General features: G+C 40.2%; 1 protein-coding gene across 1 annotated transcript in view; it reads right to left on the reverse strand.

Moving 5' to 3' along the window:
• Window positions 1-23979, reverse strand: part of Ptpra (protein tyrosine phosphatase, receptor type, A) — a 119934-nt gene that overhangs the window by 75670 nt on the left and 20285 nt on the right. The window contains exon 2 of the mRNA XM_013011041.1: window positions 13516-13600. Coding sequence (XP_012866495.1) covers window positions 13516-13548 — 33 coding nt within the window. The 5' untranslated portion in view covers window positions 13549-13600. The remainder of the gene's footprint in view (window positions 1-13515; window positions 13601-23979) is intronic.

The following is a 23979-nucleotide window of genomic DNA, read 5'->3' on the forward strand; positions in this document are numbered from 1 at the left end:
CCAGGGCCTTGAGCATGCAAGGCAAGTGCTCTACCACTGAGCCACCTTCCCAGCCGGCACAGTCTGGATTTTGATCCTATTTATGTTTCCTTGTGTCACTGTGGTAACAGATACCTTCTCCTGCAGCTTGGAATGATACATGCTTGCCACTGCCCAGCCAATGGCTGAGGGGAAGTCATGGATTTTTGTGCCCAGGCTGGCTGGCATTAAACATGATTCCTCAATCTCTGTTTCCACATAGCTAGGATTTCAGGTTTGAGCCACTGCACCTAGCTCTCCACATACTTTTCTGCTGCCATCTAGTCTTCACTCTGTCAACTAACTGATAATGTCTCTTCCTAGTTCTATCAGTCAGGTTTCAGTTTAAACAAAACTTGCTCCACTGTGAATTATGATAGAACTGTTTTTATTCTCTAAGTACTATCACAACAGCCAATTCATAATTTTCACAGAATTTATTAGCTGAATATATATTTATCTGTCAATTATAATCATGACTATGTTCTACTCAGACCAAAGACCAGGTCTGTTCCTATCATAGAACCTACAGAGCATCCAGAAAAATGTCCCACATATAACAGGTATAACGGGGGTAAACTGAGGTTGATGAGCCCCTGTAGGACTACAGGTCCTGAAAAGCAACTAAGTCTTTGAAATTAGATTAAAATGATTCAAGACTCCTATGCAAGGTCAGAAACAAATATAAATAATATTTAGAATAAAAGTAGATTCCTAATCTCAGAAACTCTTTACAAAAATTGTTTTGTTTTCTTTTGGTCTCAGAAACTCTTTACAATTTTTTTCTTTTGTTCTATTTCAGTAAAAAGGTCATTATGTAGCCTAGCCTATACTTGAACTTGCTATGTAACCTCTAACTCAAAATCCTTCAGCATCTGTCTCCTATAATCTGGGATTATAGGTATGTAGCATTATACCCAGCTCTACAAACAAAATTTAAAAGTCAGAGTATTTTTTTTAGGGAGACAACATGGGAATCAGTAGAAAGCAAATAGTAATATCCCACAGGATTGTGAATTTTAGCAAAAGAAATTATTACATACCTACAAGAGCCAGACAGACATTCTACAGGGCTCAGTGGCTGAGTGTTTGCCTATACAGATGAAGCCTTAGTTTCAACCCCTAGCATTACGTGAATAGATTAAAGAAAAAAAAAGCTAAATAATTAGATTAGTCTCAAACTCCCTTTTCTGCATAGGAGGCAGGAAATGTTTCTTTCTTCTCTATTTCTCCACATTGTTTTACTAAAATCCATGCTAAAAGTTTTTATTTTAAACACTGGAAGCCTGGGGCTAGTGATTCACACCTGTAATCCTAGCTACTCAGGAGACTGAGATCACAGGATCATGGCTGCGAGACAGAGTGTGCAGAGACAGAGTGTGCAGTAAACTCTGTGAGATTCTTATCTCTAACCAATGAAAAGCTGGAAGTGGAGCCATAGCTCCACTTCCATAGCTAGCAGAGTGCTAGCCTTGAACACTCAGGGACAGTGCTTAGGCCCTGAGTTCAAGCCCCAGGACTGGCACACACACAAAATATTAGAATGAAAAGTTTACAACTTTTAAAATCAATACCATAATTGACATAAAGGTCTCAATATATACATTTAAGAACAGATAAAACATAGCTTAAAGCTGGGTGCTGGTGGTTCACATCTGAAATCCTAGCTACTCAGAAGGTTGAGCTCCGAGGATAGTGGTTCAAAGCTAACACAAGCAGGAAAGTCCATGTGACTACAATTAATCATTAGAAAACCAGGAGTGGAGCTGTGGCTCAAGGTGGCAGAGTGCTAGACTTGTCCAAAAGAGCTCAGGACTGCTCAGGCCCCAAATTCAAGTCCTATGACAGACAAAACAAACAAATAAGCAAATATATATATATATATATATAGAGAGAGAGAGAGAGAGAGAGAGAGAGAGCGCTTAAGAATTAAATGAACTTGGAGATAAAGAAAAGTATTCAGAATGAAGCAGAAAGGGCAAAAGATAAAGAGAAGTGGGGTGAGAATGTGGCTTTGTGGTATAGTGCTTGCCTAGCATGCATGAAACTCTGGGTTCAATTCCCCAGTACCACATACACAGAAAAAGCTGGAAGTGGTGCTGTGGCTCAAGTGGTAGAGTGCTAGCCTTGAGCAAAAAAAGCTTAGGGACAGTAACCAGGCCGAGAGTTCAAGCTCCAGGACTGGCAAAAAAAAAAAAAATACAGAGAAGCATACTGTGAGATAATATGAATCCCTAATAAAAGGGAAGAGAGAAATGGGACAGAAGAAATATTTAGAGATAGATCTGAAAACATTCTAAAACAGACAAAAGACATCAAACTATACATTTAAGAAGTCCTAAGGACCTCCAAATAGATAAATAAAAAGGCAATCTGTTTCCAAATATACCATAGTAAGACTTCTGAACCCCTTCATCAAAAAAAACAAAATTAAAGGTAGTCAGAAGGAAAAAACAAAACCACACACAGTGATGAGACTATTTGTGAAGATGACTATAAAAACTCGTATTCCTATACACATACTTTTTACAGTGAGACCTTGCCATTCTTCCTATAAAGTGGTCAAGTTTAATTCTCCATCCCTTTCAGTTGAAATGACCCTGTGACTTGCTTCAATAAAATGCAGCAGAAATGATGGTATGACCTCCAAGCTGACATCTCTTGAAACCTTGCAGCTGTCATTCTGCTTTCTGGAAACACTGCTGTCAGTGTGAAAAGCCTTGGCACACCTTCTTACATGGAGAGAGAGGCCTAAAAAACAGCCAACACTAACTGCCAGACATGTGCTTAAGACAGTCTCAGCTGCAGACAAACCACTAGCTGCCTACAGCTGCCATGAATGACTCCAGTCCAGACAGCAGATGAACTAAACAGATAACTAGAAGAGATTGCTGATTCACAAAATTGTAAGCTAATTAGATTGGATACTGGGGACAGAGCTAGGCAAGTACTCTAAGACTTGAGCCATGCCACAACTCCTAGCCATTTTGTTTCTGAAATAGGGTTTCACTAACTTTTCCCAGTTGGCCGCTAAATTACGATTCTCCTGCCTTGCCTTCCTGTGTAGCTAGGATTACAGGCAGAGACCACTACCACTGATCAAATGGATTAAACAACTAATTATGGGGATGTTTTGTCATGTAGTAACAGAAAAATGGTAAAGATTTTCTTCAAGGAAAAGCTATTACACTAACAGCAATTGTGTATTTAAGTTGCCATATATCAAAGAGATCAATACCACCCATAAATTTTGTATCTTCTGGAGAAAGATGTTTTTAATTGTATGCAGGATGGTCCTATCATGTTAGTCAGAAATCTGACCTTGCTATTGTCTTTAGAGATTAAGTATGGCATAAAGAGAGGTCTATTAGTGACAAGACAACAAGAGGTAGGAATTCGTGATTTTTTTTGTTTTTCTTGGCAGTCCTAGTCTCTTGAACTCAAGGCCTGGGTACTGTCCTTGAGCTTTTGTGCTCAAGGCTTGCCCTCTACCACTTTGAGCCATAGCTCTTCTTTTGACTTTTGGTAGTTAATTGGAGAGATCAGAATTTCATAAGACTTTTCTGCCCAGGCTGGATCTGAACCAAAATCCTCAGATCTCAGCCTCTGTAGCTAGGATTATAGGTATAAGCCATCAGTGCCTAACTTAGTATTTATCTTTTTTTCTTTAAATTTATTAAAAAAACTAAAATTGTTATTATAAAGGTGATGTACAGAGGGGTTACAGTTATATAAGTCAGGTAAAGAGTACATTTCTTTTGAACAATGTCATCCTTTCCCTCAATCTCTCAATATTTACCTTTTAAATTGGTGAACTTTGAGTCAAATAGACTACCTTTCCAATCTGCTGAATGTGTGAACAGAAGAAAGGGTTGACCTCCTCCTCAAGAGAGGAAATTCTCCAACAGTCCTTCAGATTCAAACCACCACTCCTTTCTGAGTGTCCAGATCTCTACAAGTCAATTCCTTAAACCTGTAAGTATTTACAGACAGTTCCTGACTTGGCTTTGCTTGACTTAGGAGTTTTTCAGTTTTATAATGTAGAGAAAACATATCCGTGTAACCCCTGCATTCACTTTCACTAAATATTCAATAAATTACATGAGAAATTGAACACTTCATTATAACATAGGCTCTGTGTTACATGATTTTCCCCAATCATGTGCTTTGGTAGCACATGTATTAACATTAGAAAAATAAGGAGAAGATTAGCATGGTCTCTTGTAGGAATGACACTCAAACTTGTGAAGCATTCCATATTTTTTTCGCCCATATGTGGAAGTTAAATCTAATTTACAGAATTGGGGATTTAGCTCAGTGGAAGAGCACTTGCCTGGCAAGTGCCTGGCAAAGCCCTGAGTTCTGCCCTCTGCTCTGGGAAAAAAAAAAGCTAGATCTAATTTATCAAGATATATGTAAACATATAAAGAAGCATCTGCATACATACACAAATATGTTAAGGAAAGTATGGGTACATGCAGGGGAGAATTCCAATGGTATAACCTCTTTGAACAACTAAACTTATAGTCTAACAAAATGGAACTTGGAAGCTGGGCACTGGTGGCTCATGCCTGTAATCCTACTTAGGAGGCTGAGATCTGAGGATCACAGTTCAAAACCAGCCCGGGCAGGAAAGTCAGTGAGACTCTTATCTCCAACAAACCACCAGAAAACTGGAAGTGGTGCTGTGGCTCAAGTGGTAGAGTGCTAGCCTTGAGCTGAAGAGCTGAGGCCCAGGCCCAGAGTTCAAGCCCCACAACCAACCAACCAACCAACCAACAAAAAAACCAAAATAGAAGTTGGGGTATCAGGGAGTGGTAAGGTCAAGGAGAGAGCTAGGTAAATAAATGAAGAGAGAAAGGGTGGGGGAATACAGTCAACATATTCAATGTATATGAGTATTATGTGAAAATAGAACTAAGTTACTTAAGGGGATAGGTAGAGTTGAGAGAGATGGAGGAGAATGATGTAACGAGTAACACTGATCAATATGCATTGTCCTTATAAATTGATACTTGAAATAAAAACTCCTTGTACACCTACTTAAAAATAATCTTAATTTTTTTTAAAAGTCACTCAATCCAAAAGGCAAGAAAGGGTGCTAGTGGTAAAGTGCTTGCCTTGCGTGCATGAAGCCCTTGGTTTGATTCCTTAGCACCACATAAACAGAAAAGCCAGAAGTGGCACTGTGGCTCAAGTGGCAGAGTTGTAGTCTTGAGCAAAATAAAACTCAGGACAGTGCCCAGGCCTTGAATTCAAGCCCCATAGCCCCACCCCCCCTCCCCCTGCAAAAAAAAAAAAAGTACTTTTGGGGCTGGGAAGGTGGCTCAGTGGTAGAGTGCTTGCCTTGCATGCCTGAGGCCCTGGGTTCGATTCCTCAGCACCACATAAACAGAAAAAGCCGGAAGTGGTGCTGTGGCTCAAGTGGTAGAACACTTGCCTTGAGCTAAAGAGCTGAAGAACAGCACCCAGGCCCAGAGTTCAAGCCCCATGACTGACCAAAAAAAAACAAAAAAACAAAAACCAACCAAACAAAAAAAAACTTCATTTTGGGAGGGGTTAAAAATGTATTCACTGGGGAAGAGGGATTTACTAAGCATGTACTGTGTACTTGGGTCTTATTCCTAATACATTAAATAATAAATCTAAACACCTTCCTTCATGAAACACACAGTTCAGTGACACTGACCACTTCTCAAAATGTGAAAAGTTGTAGAAAAGAAAATTAAAAGACTTTGAGAGCCTATATAGAAGAAAGGGAGCCAGACAGACTCCCAAGCCACTGACTCCTGGGCTAAGACGTAAAGAATGAATGGGAGTTAGGGAGACAGGGAGGATACAGAACTCCATTCTGGACTGGGTTAGAGAGCGGATGGAAGCTACTGAAAGAAGTCATTGTGTCCAGGGCACAAAGACAGGAGGAGCATGGTGTCAGGAGACAACTGGAGACGTATACAGGGCAGGATCATGAGTGTGGGGCTGTGATTTTTTTCTTGTTCTTCAAATGTTAAGTTGACTTTGAAGAATGGAAGCACAAAGGTGACTTACCTGTCCTGTATTTTGGAATGAACACTCTACTGGGTTGAAAGTCCAGAGTAGAAGATGTAGACAGCTTCATTAGAAGATTAGATTACATGTGGAAATGCCAGAATGGAGGTATTTTAAGAGGTAAACTGCATGATGCTGGACAGAATTTGCCTTTAGGGTGAGAAGGAAGGTGTTAAATGCTACTCCTCATAGGTTTCTGGTTTACCTAGAAGATGTCATTCAATGAGTCAGAGAACTGAAGACAAAAACTTGGTTTGTGAGGGGGAAAAAAATCTCAGAGGAGGGCTGGGAATGTAGCTTAGTGGTAGAATACTTGCCTAGCATGCATGAAGTCCTGGGTTTGATTCCTCAGTACCACATAAACAGAAAAAGCTGGAAGTGACACTGTGGCTCAAGTGATAGAGTGCTAGCCTTGAGCAAAAAGAAGCTTGAAACAGTGCCCAGGGCCGGAGTTCAAGCCCCAGAACTGGCAAAAAAAAAAAAAAAAAATCTCAGAGGAAAAAAGAATATATACTTAAAAACTAAGTTTGTAAGTTAAACTGCCAAAAGAATTTATAGTTCAGAACATAAGATAGGAATAAGCACTGTTGACTTTATTCTTCCCACTAATTACTAGTTGAACTCAGCCTTGGTTGGCTGGTACTCTACCACTTAACTACACCTCTACCTATCTTTTTGCTAGTCATTTTGAAGATGGACTCTCAAAAGACTTTTCTGTCTACGCTGGCCTTGAATCTCCATCCTCCAGGTCTCAGCCTATTGAGTAGCTAGATACAGCCTTGATCCACTGGCATCCAGCATGTCTTTAGGTTTTTCAATACTCTACATGTAAGTGTAAATACATGGTATTTGTCTTAGTGGTATTGTTAATTAGTAAAAGAAGGTGTTGAACTGGTAATTGTAATTATTGGTCTGCTTTGTTCCCTTTCAATCATATCAGTTTTACTTTACTTATTTTAAAGCTACCCTTTTCATGCATACTTTTGAATATATATGTCTTCTTACAGAACTGATCCTTTTATTGGTGTGTATTGATTCTCTTTGTCCTTGATCATTTTCCTTGCTTAGAAGAATACTTTATCTGGTATTAATATAGGTACTTGAGCTTATTTTTCTTTTGATTAGTATTTTTATGGTAAATTATTAACCATTAAAATATATACTATTTAAAAAGCAGTGCTAGGTATACAGAAATATTGATTGGAATGTAGTTTCCATTTACTCCCTAGCTCTTCTCTCCCCCACACCTCTGCTACTACTCTCCCTATAAAGGGTATTTTTTTTTCCAATTGACCAGTCAGTATTGATACACTGTTATTAATTAAAGGCTAGAGCTTACATGAGGGACTGCTTTTTTTGTGATAGTTGTATGACATTATAGTATCTATCATACAGTAAATCTCCTGTGCTCCAACTATTTGTCCCTCCTTTCTCTCTTTTCTGTGAAGGAGGCTCTAATATATAGACTTAAGGAACTCATTTCTGAAGCTCCCCACTTTGTCCTGTAATTGGCTCCATCTTGTGACTCCTGGGTAGGGGTGAAAGATAGCTCAGCCAGCATTCCCCACAGCTGAAGTCTGACTGTCCACAGTGCCTGGAGAATCAGGGGTACTCCCTCTTCCCTTTGCCTGGAGTAGGACAGCCATGGTCAAAATGTTTTATGCTGTCCCTTTGTTGAAGACAAAGCAGACTTTTCCTGGCACTTTCTGTGTTCAATGGGTTTTAAGGTAGACAAGTTAAACATCTCCATCAAATGAAATAAAATTTATGGAATTTTCTACTGGGTTTGCCTTTGTGCCCCACAGTTCCTACCTAATCCCATCTCTCTTTTCTCCTAGTTTAAATTTTTTATCAATAGTGTCATATATTCTGTTCAAAGCTAGCCTGGGTTACATAAGTGAGAACCTGTCTCTAAAAGAGAAAGAAAGGGAGAGAGGGAAAGAAGGTAGAGGAGAGAAAAAGAGAGGGGAAGGAGGGGAGTTAGGAGGAGGGGAGAGAGGGAGAGGAGAGAAAGATTGGGAGGGGGGAGAGAAGAGGGAGGGTGGGGAAGGAAGAGGAACAGAGGGAGAGGAGAGACAAGGAGAGGGAAGGAGGAATGGAGAGAAGGAGAAGAGGAGAGAGGACAAGAAGGGGGAGGGAGAGAGGGCGAGAGGGCAAGAGAAAAGAGAGGGCAAGAGAAAAAGAGCGAGAGTGCATGCTCCCCAAACATCCTGCTTCCTGGATATCCAATATTGGATAGAAGTATCACACTTCTCACACTTTTGTTGTGTAGAAAACATCCTTTGTCAGGTTCCCTTTGCTAGTTTCTAGTGCCATAGCTCCCTCTGGGCAGATAGCTCTCTGTAGAGCTTCTATTCTGTTCAGACTAGAGTAAAAAGAATATCTCTCATCCTTTCCAAGAGTCCCTCTCATCCTTTCCAAGGGTTCTCACTATGACTGAGATCCTTTGCAAGATGTCTCACCCCAAATTATATATTTTCATACCTTTGAGCTTTGCTTCCCTAGCCCTTATTCCCTTCTGTTTACAAATAGGCCCAGATGTTCCAGACAGACTTTAAAAACACAAATAAAAATCACCTCCATGTTAAGCCCTGTAGTCTCTCTCCTTATGTTGCTGGCTACTTCCCCTCTCTTAATGTTCTCTGTTAATTTTTTGATACATGGTATTGGTCCTTATTATGTTATTATTATTATTATTATTATTATTTTGCCAGTCCTGGGGCCTGAACTCTAGGCCTGGATGCTATCCCTTAGCTCATCAGCTCTTCAGCTCAAAGCTAGTGCTCTACCACCTGAGCCACAGGGCCACTTCTGGCTTTTTCTATGTATGTGGTGCTGAGGAATCAAACTCAGGGCCTCATGCATGTAAGGCAAGCACTCTACCACTGAGCCACCTTCCCAGCCCCTTAATTATGTTCTTAATTCCTTTACTCTCAAATCTACAAAAAACATCCTGATCAAATTTTTTTCGTTTTCATTTTCCTTGGTCTGTATATAACATGTTGTAGTTGCCTCCTCTCTCAAAAGTTTCTCAGTTTTTTGGTTCTTTTGACACAACAACTAATACATTTCAGGTCCAAAGCTTTTCTTTCTCTACTATTTGTAAATCAAAATTTCATTAGAATTCTATTAAGAGCCAGGAATTGGGTTAATTAGGTGTGCAAGAAGAAAAATGCAAATGTCTTTATTGTAAAGTTCATGTGTTCCTTCTCAAATTCAAACATCCACAAACTTTCAATAAGAAGCCAGACACTGAGCTCAGTGTTAGGCTTAAAAAGCCAATCTAGATCAGTTTCTGTCTATACTGAGTCCATGGCTGCATGCAAAGGCAGTACAGAAATAAAGTATATGTGTGTTCCAGGTGCCATAACAGTGTTCAACTCTGTTTATTTCAGAGGCAGACAAAGGAGCATCTACAATGTTGGCTTCCTCTGCTCTGCTCTCTCTTTTTTCCTCAGAAAGGCTTAGTCATGTTTCATGTTTAGGGTTTCAATGATCACCTCTATTATTTCATTTCTGAATGTGCATCCTTATTTTCCAACTAATGAAACTGATTACTTTTCCTTCAAACTCAATTTATTCTTTAGACTTCAACTAGTCTTCAGTCTCTCAGTGCCAAATTGTATACTACTACTTTGAAATGCCCCTTTCCTAGGTTTCCTCTTTCCCCTTGTACAGCCACCAATCCATTTCATGACTGTATTATCGTATACTCAGTGTTATCCAAACTATCCGGGCTGGGAAGGTGGCTCAGTGTTAGAGCGCTTGCCTTGCATGCCTGAGGCCCTGGGTTCAATTCCTCAGCACCACATAAGCAAAAAGAAAAAACCCAGAAGTGGCACTGTGGCTCAAGTGGTAGAGCGCTAGCCTTGAGCTGAAGAGCTGAGGGATAGCGCCCAGGCCCAGAGTTCAGGCCCCACAACCGGACCAAAAAAAAAAAAAAAAGTCCTACAGGGGTGGCTCAGATTTGCAATCCCAGATACTTGGGAGACAGAGATGAGGAGGATCACAATTCAAGGTCAGCCCAGGCATAAAAGCAAATGAGATTCCTATCTCAATCAACAAGTCAGACATAGTGGTATACAACTATAATCCCAGCTATGCAAGAGGCACAAGTAGGAGGATCATGGTTCAAGGATGGCAGAAATATGAGACCCTATCTGAAAAATAGCAAAAAGGGCTGGGTGTGTGTGGCTCAAGTGGTAGAGCTTCTGTCTAGCACTGAGAGTCCCTGAGCTCAAACTCATTATCATTTAGGAAGGAAGACAGGAAGGAAGATAGGAAGAACAAGTTAGGAGAAAGGGAACTTCAATTAGTCTTGGGTCTTGTGTATGAAGACTCTGGTACCCTAGACTCTATTCTGTCTTTTCCATAACAATATTTGGTCTAGGTCTTCTACTAAGTTGTAATGCAACACCACTCAAAACTCACTCCCGGGAGCCTTCTTACAAGGATACACTTATCCTACTCATGAAATAAGTGATACACAAGAATATTCAGACTAACATGAGAATCCCTTTCCCTTCTGGCACCTATTATGAATTGTATCAAATACAGCCAGGCCAAACCAGTCAGTCCAGATTGGCTTTGGACTAGAGTACATGGGATACAATGTATGGCTTGGATTAGTCTTGATAGGACAAATCAAGAAGATAAATCATATGGGGAAAATGAAAAGCAGCATACAGATACACACACTAACACAGTGGTATGTATGGCTGAGCACTTGTAAGAAAGTGAGATTATAACAGGCAAATGGACAGGAAAGAAGGAAAATTAGAAACTCCAGGAAGGAAAATTCTACGAGAAAGTTATGGTCAATAATAGAAATATAAAGTATGATTGGAAGCAACTGACAATTACCCCAAGAATTCATTTTTTTTTCATTTCCTACTTTAGAGAGCCAAGGGTCCATGACATTAATCTACTATAGAGAAAGAAGTATAAGCTAGAAAACACTGCTTGGTCTGACAAAGAACAATAGTGACCTAGTTATAAATTTTACTAGCCTTCTTTCTTTTTTTGGTTGTGGGGCCTGAACTCTGGGCCTGGGCGCTGTCCCTGCGCGCTCTTCATCTCAAGGTGAGCACTCTACAGCTTGAGCCACAGTGCCACTTCTGGTTTTCTAGTGGTTTATTGGAGATAAGAGTCTCACTTGGAGTTCCTGCCTGGGCTGGCTTTGAACTATGATCCTCAGATCTCAGCCTCCTGAGTAGCTAGGATTACAGGCGTGAGTCACTGGCACCCGGCTTTCTTTTTTTGTTGTTGTTGTTGGTTGTGGGGCTTAAACTCAGGGACTAGGCACTGGTCTGAGCTTTTTTGTTCAAGGCTAGTGCTCTACCACTTTGAGCCACAGCTCTGCTTCCAGTTTTTAGGCACCTGATTAGAGATAAAGAGTCTCATAGACTTTCATGCCGAGGCCGGCTTTGAGTAGCTAGGATTATTTATAAGTGTGAGCCACCAGTGCTCAGCTAATTTTCAGTTTTGAAGAACAACTAATGGACAGACTATGAAAGGCTTATTTGTGATTCAGATTAAGTGAACAATGTATATGGTAAAAATGTACTAACAAAACAGTAAAACAAAAATAATGAAAAAAATCAAATGGGATAGAAGTAAATCCTCATTTTTCATAATGGGCAGAAGGTAAAATCACCACGTTTACAAGGAAGAGGCAAAATTGCTGATTTTTTCAAGGAAAAAAAAGTTCACTAAAGAAACAGCGGTGCACGCAGATAACCTCCAACTAGGAAGACCATTGGGAAGCAGTACTGGTGGGAGGAATGTAAATGGTGTTGCCACTTTGAAGAACAGCAAGCATGGTGGCTGCTCATAGAATTACCATATGATCCAGCAATTCAATTTCTAAATATATATCTAAAAGGACAGAAAGCAGGGACTTGAACAGATGTTTATACACCCATGTTCAGAGTGGCATTAGTCACAACTGCCTAAAGGTGGAAGCAGCCCAAATGTCCATCAGTGATGGACAGATAAACAACATGAGGTATACACATACAGAGGAATGTTTAGTCTTAAAAAGGAACTAAGTATTGACATATGCTACAGCACAGATGACTTTTGAAAATACTATGCTAAATGAAATAAGCCAGACACAAACGGACAAATATTCTGCTTCTTTTGTATGAAGGCCCCAGAGTAGTCAAATTCACAGACAGAAAGTGGAATGCAACAGCCAGGGGTTGGGAAAGGAGGAAGCAGTTCCGGAGATGGGTGGTAGTAATGACTCTACAATGTGAATTTGCTTCAAGTTAATGAATTATATACTTACAGTGGCTTAAGAGTATAACTCATATGGGGAAAAAGAAAAGCTGCACACATACGCAAACATTAACACAGCAGGTCTTTGCAGAAGCTTTCCTGTTCCTTTCAGCACAGCCTGCAGCCAGCTAGAGAGCCTCCAACCTGACTTCTACCATTCCAACTTAGTTTTACCTGGTAACTGAAATACATCAGCCTTTGTGTGTTTGTCTTCCTTCACTCAGTGAAGAATGTATCTATAAGACTCACCTGTATGTATACTGCTCTTTCTATTGCTAAGTGGAATTCCACTGAATGGATATATCACAATTTACTTAACTACTAATCTGCCTTTGAACATTTCACTCTCAACTTTTCCCAGCTATTCAAAATAAAGTTTCAGTATACATTTCTGTACGTCTTTCTGTGGACTTCCTTTCATTCCTCAAGAGTATCTAGGAATATAAGTCCTGGGTTATGGATACCGAATGTCTAACTTAAGTGAGTATTGTAAAATAGTTCTCTAAATTAGCCAGGTGCTGGTGGCTCACACCTGCAATCCTAGCTACTAAGAAGGCGGAGATCTGAGGATCACAGTTCAAAGCCCGCCCAGGCAGGAAAGTCCCAGGCAGGAAAGTCCGTGAGACTCTAATCTCCAATAAACCACCAGAAAACCAGAAGTGGCACTGTGGCTCAAGTAGAGTAGTTAGATAGTAGGTAGGTAGTGGTTAGGTAGTAAGAGCTGAAGGACAGCACCCAAGCCGAGTTCAAGATCCACAACCAACAACAACAAAAAAGTTCACTAAGTTAATATTGGCTTATAGTCCCACTCAAAACTGTGATCTATCCTGTGCTCTCTGCTACAGAAGCATTCATTCAGTAATAGCAAGATGGTAGGACATTTCTTCTGGCTCCCCACTCCAACCTTGCCAATTTGGGGGTTTAAACTCAGGCCCCAGCACTTGCTAGAAAAGCATTCTACCACTTGAACCACACTCTGGCCCTTATTTGTAAAGTTCTTTAAGTGATTCTGATTCATGGCCATGTTGAGAACTATAATTTTAAAAGATGCTAATTTTTTAATTATAAAAAATAAGCTACTATAATTTATAAACAGAGGAGAATAGAAAAAAACCTGGCTTCAGGTTTATTTTGTAATTAGTATAGGTCTGGTTTTATTTCTTTTACCTTAGTTATTTGAACTGCATCATCCATCACCATTCATCTGAATTCCATGAAAACCTTTTCTTTTCTTTTTTTTTAGTTGTGCTACCTGCAACCAAAGAGAAAAAAGTTAGATATATGAAATATTTTTATTTAACACTAAAGGCTGTTTGGAAGAGGAATATATCCTTATGAGGTATCTCACAAAGGTGTGCTTAAAATTCCAGGATGTATAGAACAAAATTCCATCTTAAGCAGTTTGGATTATAGCTCATGAGAAATGGATTCAACTAGAGATTAGACCTACTCATTAAGGACAGAATAGAGTACTACTTCCTTGTCCCCAAACCTGGACTATGTCACTACAGGATCATTAGATACCTGCCCCCCAGGGAACCTGTGGCAGTTTGACTGATACAACTGAAATTAAGAGGGCTGTGCTACTGACATCTAGTGGGTAGAAGCTAAACATCTTAATAGTCACAGGACAGTCCTATAACAAAATATAATCCAACCTCTAAATGTCAATACTGTTCAAGACTGAAAAATCCTGCATCAGGCAAAAATCCACTTCCAGGTTCAAGGTCTGCAATTTATTAGTTAAGAGATCTAAGCCAAATCTACTAAATTTCTACAAGCCTCATTTTTTCTCCTTAGAGTTTAAATTAAATGTTATCTCCTAATTCATTAGACATTAAAATAATCAAATATCTAATAATGTCTAGCCAGGCATGGTAGTACTTGTCTGTAAACCCAGCCCTCAAGAGGCTGAGGCAGGAGGATCAAAAGTTTGTGGCTAGCCTGGGTAATACAGTGAGTTCAAGGTCAGCCTAGCAAGATACTGTCTCAAATGTATAAACAAGCAAACACACACACACACACACACACAATTTAAAAAGCACATAAAATAGCATTTAAAGCTGAGTGCTGGTGGCTCACACCTGTAATGCTAGCTACTCAGGAGGCTGAGATCTAAGGATATGGGTTCAAAGCCAGCACAGGTAGGAAAAGTCCGAAACTCTTATCTCCAATTAACCACCAGAAAACTACAAGTGGAGCTGTGGCTCAAAATGGTACAGCACTAGCTTTGAGCAAAAGAGCTCAGGGAGAGTCCCCAGGTTCAAGCCCCACAACTGACCAAAAAAAATTTTTTTTAAATCCTTAAGCTTTTGCAATGGGCCATACCTTATACTTCAAGTTTTTACATGTTTTACCTCATTTCATTCTCAAAACAGCCCTATAAGAGAGAAACTGATCCTCAGTATGCAGACAAATAGGCTAATGTTCCAACTGATTCTTGAGGTCACAAAATGCCAAACAGCAAAGAAAACATTTAGACCTAATCAATCTGATCCTGGAGTGCTCATTGTTACCATCATCTTCCCATCCTTTGGACAGAGGACTGAATTAACATATCCTCAATTTACTTTGCTAAAGACCCTATGAAGAGCTGGGAATGTGGCTTAGTGGTAGAGTGCTTGCCTAGCATGCATGAAACCCCGGGTTTGATTCCTCAGTACCACATAAACAGAAAAAGCCAGAAGTGGCGATGTGGCTCAAGTGGTAGAATGCTAGCCTGAGCAAAAGAATCTCCAGGAACAGTGTCCAGGCCCCGAGTTCAAGCCCCAGGACTGGCCAAAAAAAAAAAAAAGACCCCTCTGAGATCACACTTCAGAAAAGGAGACATTGTTTTCAGCTACAAATTAGCTAGACTGAGAAAATAAGATCCAAGGTTACTGAGGACCATTATGTCACTGGTTCTCATTCTTTGAGGTGACACTATAAATAACAGTCCCTTAACCCCTTTTAACATGAAGATCTTAAGAACGTTCATTCTCTTCAATCTATTTTGCTTTTGAGAATCTATTTGAATAAAATAATCCTAAATAATCTTGTTAAAAGCTTTATATAGCCGGGCGCTGGTGGCTCACGCCTGTAATCCTAGCTACTCAGGAGGCTGAGATCTGAGGATCGAGGTTCAAAGCCAGCCCGGGCAGGAGGGGCAGGAGAGACCGTGAGACTCCTATCTCCAATAAACCACCAGAAAACTGGAAGTGGTGCTGTAGCTCAACTGGTAGAGCGCTCGCTTTGAGCTGAAGAGCTGAGGGACAGCGCCCAGGCCCAGAGTTCAAGCCCCATGACCGACAAAAAAAAAAAAAAAGCTTTATATAGGGGCTGGGGAGGTGGCTCAGTGGTAGAGCGCTTGCCTTGCATGCATGAGACCCTGGGTTCGATTCCCCAGCACCACATAAGCAAAAAGAAAAAAGCCAGAAGTGGGGCTGTGGCTCAAGTGGTAGAGCGCTAGCCTTGAGCTGAAGAGCTGAGGGACAGCGCCCAGGCCCAGAGTTCAGGCCCCACGACCCCCCCAAAAAAAAGCTTTATATAAAGCTGTTATCACTTTTTTGGGGGGGGGATGGTCAGGCTTGAACTCTGGGCCTGGGTGCTGTCCCTGAGCTCTTCAGCTCAAGGTTAGTGCTCTACCTCTTGAGCCACAGTTTTACTTCCTGTTTTCTGAGTGGTTTATTGGAGATAAGAATCTCATGGACTTTCCTGGCTTTGAACCATGATCCTCAGATCTCAGCCTCCTTAGTAGCTAGGATTACAGGCATGAGCCACCGGCGCCTGGCTGCTGTTATCATTTTTAATAGTATAGAAAATTTGGAAACTTAGGGAATGAATATATTAATTATGCACTAGTTGGAATACTATGTATACATTTTAAAAGTGTGAAGACTGCAAATTAACCCATATGTGTTAAGCAAAAAAGGCAGGACACAAAATTTTGTGTCGTGACAGATATAAAGATACATTGAAGTCCTGTGACCTGATAGTTTCCTGATGTTTGCTTCTTGGAAACCTGTCTCAGTTTTTAACCACAGCGCACTCTTTCTTCAGCACTGCCCCAGCTTATGACTGGATAATCTGGTGGTATAAGGGCCCATTCATTTTGGTCTCATGGCTGCCTCTATCAGGCAATCTGGTGACACAGACTGCCAGGTGTACACTTCTGTCAGATAGCTCCTCATACCTTTCTGTTCATCACAGACATAAATCCTTTCCCCTCTAATTCCACCTCAGTGTCTGCTTCCTAGGGAACCCAACTGACTAATTAATTAATTCTATGTATGTAGATTAAAAAAAAACAGGGAGAAAAGACTGCCAAATGTTAACAATTCTAGTACTTATTTAAAAAACACATTAAAATATTACTTTAGCTAGGTGCTGGTGGCTCATGCCTGTAATCCTAATGCCTGTAATGCCTGTAATCTCAGGAGGCTGAGATCTGAGGACTGTGTTCAAAGCCAGCCTGGGCAGAAAAGTCCATGAGACTTTTTTTTTTCCCTCGGTTGTGGGGCCTGAACTCTGGGCCTCGGCGCTGTCCCTCAGCTCTTCAGCTCAAGGCTAGCGCTCTACCACTTGAGCCACAGCGCCACTTCCGGCTTTTTTCTTTCTGCTTATGTGGTGCTGAGGAATCGAACCCAGGGCCTCGAGCATGCAAGGCAAGCGCTCTCCCACTGAGCCACCTTCCCAGCCCCTCCATGAGACTTTTATCTCCAATAAATTATTAAAATAAAAAATCTAGAAATGGCGTTGTAGCTCAAGTAGTAGCAAAAAAGCAGCAGAGGGACAGCATCCATGCAGAGTTCAAGACCTAAGACCAGCAAAAAAAAAAACACCCAAAAAACCTCTATCTATCTATCTATCTATCTATCTATCTATCTATCTATCTATCTATCTTTATATATGTGTATATATTTAAATGTAACATTTACATATTATACCATTTATTATATTTTATGTATTTGTTTAATTACATTACACAAATATATAATTATATAGTTATATAAATCAAGCATTTAATTCCAAACTGTCTGTAATGTTAAGATTATGCCGAGAAATAAAAAAAAAAATCTAGCTCTGAAAACTAAATGGTGGCATCTCATACTGTCACTCCAGGTTTCCTTTCTGAGTGCTAACTCTCTGACTATAGAAATAGGCTCAAGCTGTGTCCTCTTAGCAAAACTCTCTTGAACAAACTATATCCCCAGCTGCTCCTCATCATAGCTATTATGTTCCCTCACTTTCCTTCCCTAACAATCTCAATAGTTCACACTTAAAGGTTTCACTTTCACCTCAAATCACTGCTCTCTGACCTATGCTGTCACTAGACTTCTATAAGAAGTGCTCTTGATTGGTAAGAGTCAGCAGTCACCTAAAAAAAAGACCCTCCAAAGAGACCAGCTGGGGGTTTGAGTACTTCCAATTTCCATCATCTCGCTACCAGTATTTCCTCCACTTAGTAAGATTATCTAGAACTGTCCCTTAAATGCTGATGTTCCTCAGAGTTCTATCTTCAATCTTCTCACTCCATATCAGTGGTTCTTTCGAAGCTGACTGTAAATTGGAACTGGCCAGGGAGCTTTAAAAAAATTCTGGTGCCCAAGTTACACTCCTCCATGTGGGATTCTTGACTTCATCCTTTCTTCCCAAATTCCAGCCTTAAACCCTCTTCAGAATCCCAGACCTACATTGGCTTTTGCCTTCTACACCTGCCTATTTCAAAAGCACCTCTGACTCAGATGATCAGCACTCACAGATAAGCTTTCTACATCTGTTACTCCTCACTTGCTTGTCTCAGTAGATAAAAATCACCATCTGTCCAAGGAGTCAGCATTTTCGGTAAGAGCGAATGGCTTTGCAGATCAGTCTCTGTTACAATTACCGAGCTATGCTATTTAGCACAAAAGCAGCCACAGACAATAAGTAAAATTATAACACAGCAATATTCCACTAAAACTATTTAAGAATATTTAAGTTTGACTTTAATTTCCATGCCACAAAACATTACTCTTTTTTTCACAGTCATTTAAAGATGCCAAGAATCATTCTTTGTGAATTATGCAAAAACTGGCAGAAGGTCACAGTTTGCCAACTGTGGTCTACCCCAGAAATCCCAGTTGTCCCAATTACTTCCTTTCCTTCAGCCACCAGTTAGTCATTACCTTTAGCAATATACTTGGCATAAAGTTTATGGTTTATGACATCCATCAACTAACACTAAGAGCCTTGAGAATAATGTCTACGTCTTAATACACAGAGAGCCCAGCAGAATGCCTAGAATGCTAGAGGACATCTATAAAGGCTCTTTGGCCAGGTTCCAGTGCTCATGACTTTAATCCTAGCTACTCAGAGGCTGAGATCTGAGGACTGCAGTTCCAATGTAGCCCAGGCAGAAAACTGTGGGACACAGCAGTTAATTTGTCCACAAACTGGTAGACTAAGATGTGATAATAAATTTCAGTGTCTTTAAAGTTAACAGAAAACCTAGATAATGAAATCATTTGAATATAGAACTTTCTGTGAGATAACTGAATGTAGAATATTTTGTCCTGTTTTTGTGGTACCAGAGACTGACCCAAGTCCTCACAAATGCTAATATGTATGGCCTCTACCACTGTACTAGCCCCAAGTATAGACTATTAAGTAAGAATTTTATATTTTTTTCCCTTAACCTTTTATTTTTTGCTGGGCTTGGGGCTTGAACTCAGGGCCTGAGCACTATCTCTAAGGTTTTATACTCAAGGCTGGTGCTCTACCACTTAAGCCACAACTCTACTTCTAACTTTTTTGGTGTTTAAGTAGAGATAAAAGTCTCAAAAACTTTCCTGCCCAAGGCTGGCTCTGAACCTCAGATCTCAGCTTCCTAAGTAGCTAGGATTACAGGTATGAGGCCACAGTCACTCAGCTTCCTTTAATTTGTTAAAACTGCTTATGCTCACAATAAGACAGTAATTTGGATGAGAGGAAATCTGACTTCTCCGATCTGCTCAAGATCAACTTAATTTTTTTTTTGGGGGGGGGGGGGGGGTCCGGTCGTGGGGCCTGAACTCTGGGCCTGGGCATTGTCCCTCAGCTCTTCAGCTCAAGGCTAGCGTTCTACCACTTGAGCCACAGCGCCACTTTCGGCTTTTTTCTTTTTGCTTATGTGGTGCTGAGGAATTGAACCCAGGGCCTCAGGCATGCAAGGCAAGTGCTCTACCACTGAGCCATCTCCTCAGCCCAACTTAATTTTCTTAAAAGCAACTATTTTTGCACTCACGTTTCTTAGTATTTAATTAAATCACTAAATAACAACTAAGTGTAACTGACATCAACAGGATACCTGGAACCTGGAAAGCAGAAAATGAGGCACACTAAAGGATAGAAAATAAACAGCATACCAACAACCAATATGTAGCTTTTCATAAAAATCAGCGAATATGTAGCTCTTCATAAAAAATCATTCAAGCCAGGCACCAGTGGTTCCCGATTATAATCCTCACTGTTCAGGAGGCTGAGATCTGAGGACCATAGTTTGAAGACAGCCAGGGCAGAAAAGTTTGTGAGATTCTTATTTCCAATAAGCCACCAAAAAAGCTGGAAGCAAAAGCAGCTCAGAGACAGTGCTCAGGCCCTGAGTTCAAGCTCCAGGACTGGTTGGTGTATGTGTGCGCATACACCACACACACACACACACACACACACACACACACACGCACACACACACACACACACACACACACACACTATTAAATATACTCTAGAGAACAAAAAGAAAAATGTAATTTGGGTAATAATGTAGATATATTCTATAACCTGGTCATTATCTGAGTATAGCACAAATTAGTAGTTTTTAGATCATTTCCCATACTGTTACAGAATATTCAATCCTCTTCTCCCTAGGCACTGTCCATGCTCAAGTCTAGCACTCTACTGCTTGAACCACAGCACCACTTCTGGCTTTTTCTGTTTATGTAGTACTGAGGAATCGAACCTAGGGCTTCATGCATGCTAGGCAAGCACTCTACCATTAAGCCGCATTCCTAGCCCTCTAAGTATCTTTTTATCAAGGCTAGTCTCTACCACAGGAGCCAGAGTTCCACTTTCATCTTTTTGGGGGGTTAGTTTATCCAGGCTGGCTTTGAACCAAATCCTCAGATCTCTCAGCCTCCTAAGTAGCAAGAATTTCAGGTGTAAGCTATTGGCTCTTGGTTTTTTCTCTGATTTTTAAATACTACTTTTATCTTATTCTAAATTCCCATATTCATCCAATTCTGTGTCTAGACTCACTGTAGAGCCCAGGCTTATCTTAAACTCACCATCCTATTGCCTCAGACTCCCAAGTGCTGGTGTATAACACCCCTCCCCATCTGAAAGATGTATTTTAGTCACCTTTGTGATCTGAATATCTAGCATATAGTGAGCAATGTTTACCAAATTGACAAATACCTTGCTAAATTAAAAAAAAAACCAATACTGAATCTTTACACAGAGATAGGGAAAGATGGATTTTTCATTTGAGGTAGACAAGAGTGTCTTCAACCCACTACCCTTGTTAATGAGCCTAAAAAGAGTTCAACTGTTAAACACACTTTCCTTCCTTCAAAGATTTTTCATAAATGAATACAGTATAAACCCTTTTTCCAGCTTCTACAACTTCACTGGTATTTCTATTTCTTATGTATAAATGGAGTAGTTACTATTTGCTGAGTACTTTAAGTTAAGCACTTTACTTATTTCATTCTCACTCTATACCACAACCTCATGAAATGGATGTGATTATTCTCTATTTTGCAGGTGAGGAAACTGGCACAGAGAGGTTAAATAACTGGCCCTGACATGCAGTACAGATGAAATTTGACCCTAGGCAGACCATCAGCAGAATCTACAAAATATTTTAAAGACCGTATAATTTCATCTTTTCTTTTTCTTTTTTTGTGTGTACCAGTGCTAGGGCTTGAACTCAGGGCCAGGGCCCTATCCCTGAGCTTCTTTTGCTCAAGGCTAGCACTCTACCACTTGAGCTACAGTGCCACTGCTGGCCTTTTCGGTTTAGCTATAGTGCCACTGCTGGCTTTTTCTGTTTATGTTGTACTGAGGAATTGAACCCAGGGCTTCATGCATGTTAGGCAAGCACTCTATCACTAAGCCACATTCCCAGCCCTTTCTTTATACTCTTACTTGGCTTTTTTGTTCAAGGCTGGTGTTCTACCACTTGAGCCACACCTTCACTTCCAGCTTTTCACTAGTTAACTGGAGGTAAGAGTCCCATGGACTTTTCTGACTAGGGTTGGGCTATGAACCATGATCCTCAAATCTTGGCCTTCTTAGTAGCTAGGATTATAAGTGTGAGCTACTGGTGCTCAAGAATTTCATATTGTCATTTCATTAATGCACTGGTTTTAGCAAGCCACTTAAAAGTCTTCACTGTGCTAAATTAAATAAAACTCAGTACATCTACAATTCAACATGTCATATTCTTAAAATTAAAAAGAGTAAATTTCTCAAACTACTATCAGAAGTGTTTTTTTTTAATATTAAGAGAAGGCTAAACATTAATTGTTCTATGCAAAGCCCCCCATTTAAATTGACATAAATACTTTTAACTGCAGTTCTGTTTAGCCAACTATTAACTGACTCATTTAAATCAATTCAAAAACATTACTAACCTCCCTGACTTGGAATCATTTGACACAAACCTTCCCAAATTGTATTATTAAAGAATCTTATGTGTTTTATAAAAGGATCAGATCAGGGCTAGTAGCTGCCAAGAATGAGTTTACTGCCTGGTTTCCATGACTGCATCAATCTGAGACCAGCACAAAAAAGAAGATGTATCCTTGGAAACCAATTCTTTGCTTCCCTCAATTAAGAAAGGAAATGGAGAAGAAAAAAAAAAGAAAGCTTCAGAATAATTTAACTCATGTTCCATGTGTCCACTGCACATGAAGCACAAGTTTTGCCCCAAAGTGTGGTGCATAGTAAACCTCAAATGATTTTGGTTTCAATCGTTAAAAGAAATAAACACACACACACACACACACACACTGTAACACATACCCACACACACACACACACACACACGCTGTATTAAGAACCTTATGACTGAATTCTAACTGGGAACGATGTTTAGCAACCTTCAATATCTCTATTGTTTAATTCTATGTTAACACCTGAATTCTCTATACACATCCTTAGATGTATGCTCTAGAAGGTACTTTTATTGCAGGTATTGCCTACTGTGAAATTTCAAAATGGAAGAGTTGTCCAAATTCAAGAACAGATTCAATATACTGAAATATCTACAGTTCATAAACTAACAGGTCCATTCATCTCACATTTCTAAGGCAAGAATGAACAGCAAAGTATAAGTGAGTAATATGGAAATAAAGTACAGCTTCCCAGATTCTCTTAAACTGGGATTCGTAACACATCTCCTTCCCTGGAACTATAAATGTATTTCCTGCCATCAATAGCAATGGCTGGAGCAACCCCTCTATTCAAAAGAACTAAAAATACATTATTATACATATCCTCCCTTCTGCCACCCACCCACCATTCCAAGAGGAACTGACAGAGGGAAATGCAGAGCTGTGTAAAGTTCAGCTAAGTGCAGTGAAGACTGTAATTTTCTCAGTTTCAAAGAATTAACCTAGCTCTAGTTGAATGAAGTTTAGGGAAGCCTTAGTTAACTATTCTAGGGTTAGAGTAAACTAAAAAAAATTTGGAGAAGCTGTTTCTGATCACAAGTCATATTTTGTATTTCACTAACATCATTAGAGAAACAGTCCTATTTAATTAAACACTAGTAAAGGAAATGTTTGTATTTTGGACCTATGCAAAGACTATGCTACATACAGTGGCTCAAACCTATAATCCCAGCTTTCCAGAGGCAGACAATGGAAGGATTGTGGTTGGAGGACAGCCTGGGCTAAATGTCTGAAAGATCCCTATCACAACCAATAAAAGTGAGGCACAATTGCAAAGGCCTGTCAATTCTACTATTTGGGAAGCATAAACAGAGATCCAAGCTGGCCAAGGCATAAATGCAAGACATTATTTAAAAGTAACAAAAACAAAAGGACTAGGGGCATGGCTTAGTGTTGAGTACTTGCTAGGCAAGGCTAGGATTTTAAACTCCAACACCACCACCAAAAATAAAAAGGACTTTATAAAAATGTCTCACGGAATCAAAGGGAATGTTCAGCTAATGTAGTAAGTAGGGTTGGGAACAATGAGATGGCCTCACGATCAAGAGATTGCTACCTACATGGGGGCCAAGAACAAAAGCTAATGACAGGGCTGGGAATGTGGCTTAGTGGTAGAGCGCTTGCCTTGCGTGCATGAGGCCCTCCCTGGGTTTGACTCCTCAGCATCACATTAGCAGAAAAAACTGGAAGTGGTGCTGAGGCTCAAGTGGTAGAGCACTAGCCTTGAGCTGAAGAGCTGAGACAGGGCCCAGGACCAGAGTTCAGGCCCCAAGACCGGCCAAAAAAAAAAAAAAAAAAGCTAATGAAAGATAGATTAGTCACTATCAGAAAGAGAAGTATAAAAACAGAAAAGAGAAAAACTAAAAGGGGAAAAAAAACCCTCTAGGGCAGCTGAGGGTATGCCTCAAATGGCAGAGCATCTGCCTAGCAAGCATTGAGGCCCTAAGTTCTAATCTCA

This window comes from Dipodomys ordii, unplaced genomic scaffold (genome assembly GCF_000151885.1).
Source record: "Dipodomys ordii isolate 6190 unplaced genomic scaffold, Dord_2.0 Scaffold13, whole genome shotgun sequence".
In the NCBI taxonomy this organism is placed as follows: Eukaryota; Metazoa; Chordata; class Mammalia; order Rodentia; family Heteromyidae; genus Dipodomys; species Dipodomys ordii.